Source organism: Morone saxatilis, unplaced genomic scaffold (genome assembly GCF_004916995.1).
Source record: "Morone saxatilis isolate NCDOM2014 unplaced genomic scaffold, NCSU_SB_2.0 Contig9, whole genome shotgun sequence".
In the NCBI taxonomy this organism is placed as follows: domain Eukaryota; kingdom Metazoa; phylum Chordata; class Actinopteri; family Moronidae; genus Morone; species Morone saxatilis.
In genome coordinates, this window is record NW_023340268.1 from 12,913,684 (window position 1) to 12,915,926 (window position 2,243).

Genomic DNA, 2,243 nt, shown 5'->3' on the forward strand with positions numbered 1-2,243 from the left:
CTTGAAAGGCTTTCAGATTTTTTCCCACATGTGGAGAACCGATACCCCCCTGGCAGCATATTCTGTTCACTTCCCACGCCTCTTGAATTGTGTTGCAAACTATTGCAATAATTGCCTGCTCTTGGACCTTGGGGGCTGCAGGAGAATTCAATCCTTATACACAAAGACATGAATAAAAATGTGTGTACCCTGCCTAGGACAAGTAAAAGGTAATTGGCTAATGTACACGTGTCAACAGGAGCAGAGGACAGGTTCGGCTGTGCTGATCCTGAGGGCTGCTGTCTTGTACAGTCCAGCACCACGGACAGCGCAGAGGCTTCCCAGCAGAGACACTTTGCTGTCCATGGTGCTGAAATTCCGCTGCATTGGTGGCTGAGAATCCAGTTTTCCCAAATGTTTAAGGATATTAGAATAGATAGACTTAAACTAATGATGACAATAGTGATTATACATCCTCGCTCAGTTCCAACTTCTGGATTAAGTTCACTTTTACCTTTTCCTGTTACCCCATCACACAAGGATGAACGGATGTCCGAACCTGAACTGCAAAGTCTGCGTTTTGGCACTTTTTGTGGAACTGCTTTGCTAGGTCACATTGTTTATTTGACCACTGAATCAAAGCACCTGCAAGCAAAAGTGCCTTGAGTATGTTCATATCCAATATAGATTCTGAATATGTATCTATTCTCTATTGATCCTTTGGTGGGAATTCTCTTTTCATCCTGTGGCACACAGCCTATTATCATGCTCAAGGACACGTTGGCAGGTAAAGCCCTGCTGCCTGTGAGAAGGATCTCTCCATCCCTTAGGATAAAGGCATTTATAATGAGTCACTTAAAAACAGCTCTAAGGATGTTTTTTTGATGTGACTGTGACGGGGCAACATAGCAGAGCTATACACGTGTACAACCCATTTTAACTAGCCTGCTCCATGCATGTCTGAAACGTCGTCTGCTTCCTATAACATAAAAGCCCAATAAATCACCCTTGGCTGTCAAGCCGCTGATGAGTCTGCCCTGCATCAAGCCTATGCAGCCTTTCCACCAGGCTGTTGTATCCCTCTCCTCCTCCTCCTCCTCCCCCTCCCTCGTTTCCTCTCCTCCTCCACATTCAGTGCTCCCTCTTGCGCGCACGGTGAGCAGCAGCAACGGCTTCAGCGCTTTTCTGACGCACCATCGGAGATGAGCATCCCAGTCCCACAGGCTGTCAGGGCAGACTCTCTCGACATCTCCCCCCTCGGACCTCTTCTTCGGTAAAGCTTTCAACCTCAGCTCTATTTGTTTTCAGCCTGTTTCCTCCGCATAGCTTCGTTGTCTCGCAATTTGCCAGATTCAGCACTGCGTTTGCCTGGGATGCCCACAGTTGCCATCTCTTGGCTGGGAATTTACTTCGGAGGTGATTTTTGTATCCGCAACAACTGTCAACCAAAGTGATTGATTCCTGTCTACACTTGCGGGGGGGGGTCTTCTAGCTTGTTTTCGGGGCATCCTTCAGGACATTCTTGCGCGCCTAAGATAAGTGGTTAAATCAAATCAAAGGTGAAAAGGGGGGTTGAAATAGAGGGCTGTTTTGACAGGAGATCGTTTGGATGACGGACACCGAGAGGCAATAGCTCTCCCTCTGCAACGCGGACCTCTGCGCCCTTGGAATATTCTTACAGAGGAACTGTTAGAGAGTAGAAATCTTTTTTTTCAGTTTGCAGTCATAACCCATACGACGAGTTTGCCCACTGCAGGGGCTGCTGCGGCGTTCGTGTCTGCTCTGTTTTGAAATACGATTTCCTTTGACGGACGGGCGTCTGAGCATCCCGGACGAGCCCGAATTTGCGATGCCCAAACAGTGAGGGTACGGCGGGATCTCATTTGGTCACCCTGCACGGTCGCATTTCTCCAGCCCGGAGGGACTGCAGCGGCTGGGAGATGTTCCTCCCGACGGGATGCCTGCTCCTCTCTGTTCTGCTATTTCACCCTGCCCTGGCCAAGGTGTGCAACGACCGCACCAAACACGGACAGGACAACAGCTGGTTCGCCAGGGACGGGGAAAACTTGCCCATCATGGTTCTTATGCCTATGAACGAGTCGGCCCTGATGAGCAGCATCAGTCAGGGGATCGAGCCGGCGGTCCAACTGGCCATCCAGCACATACGGGAGTCCAGGAAGTACTCGTTCTCACTCATCACCAAAATCTACGACACAGAGGTAAACACACAGGATAACACCGAGCTGCTGCACCGGTCGTCTCAG

At 49.7% G+C, this 2,243-nt stretch overlaps 1 protein-coding gene across 1 annotated transcript in view; it reads left to right on the forward strand.

Annotated features, from left to right (window-relative positions):
* Positions 1-1,241: 1,241 nt before the first annotated feature.
* Positions 1,242-2,243, forward strand: part of gabbr2 (gamma-aminobutyric acid (GABA) B receptor, 2) — a 169,195-nt gene continuing 168,193 nt past the window's right edge. Inside the window, exon 1 of the mRNA XM_035680883.1 lies at positions 1,242-2,198. Within this exon, the coding sequence (XP_035536776.1) occupies positions 1,920-2,198 (279 nt within the window). The 5' untranslated portion in view covers positions 1,242-1,919. The remainder of the gene's footprint in view (positions 2,199-2,243) is intronic.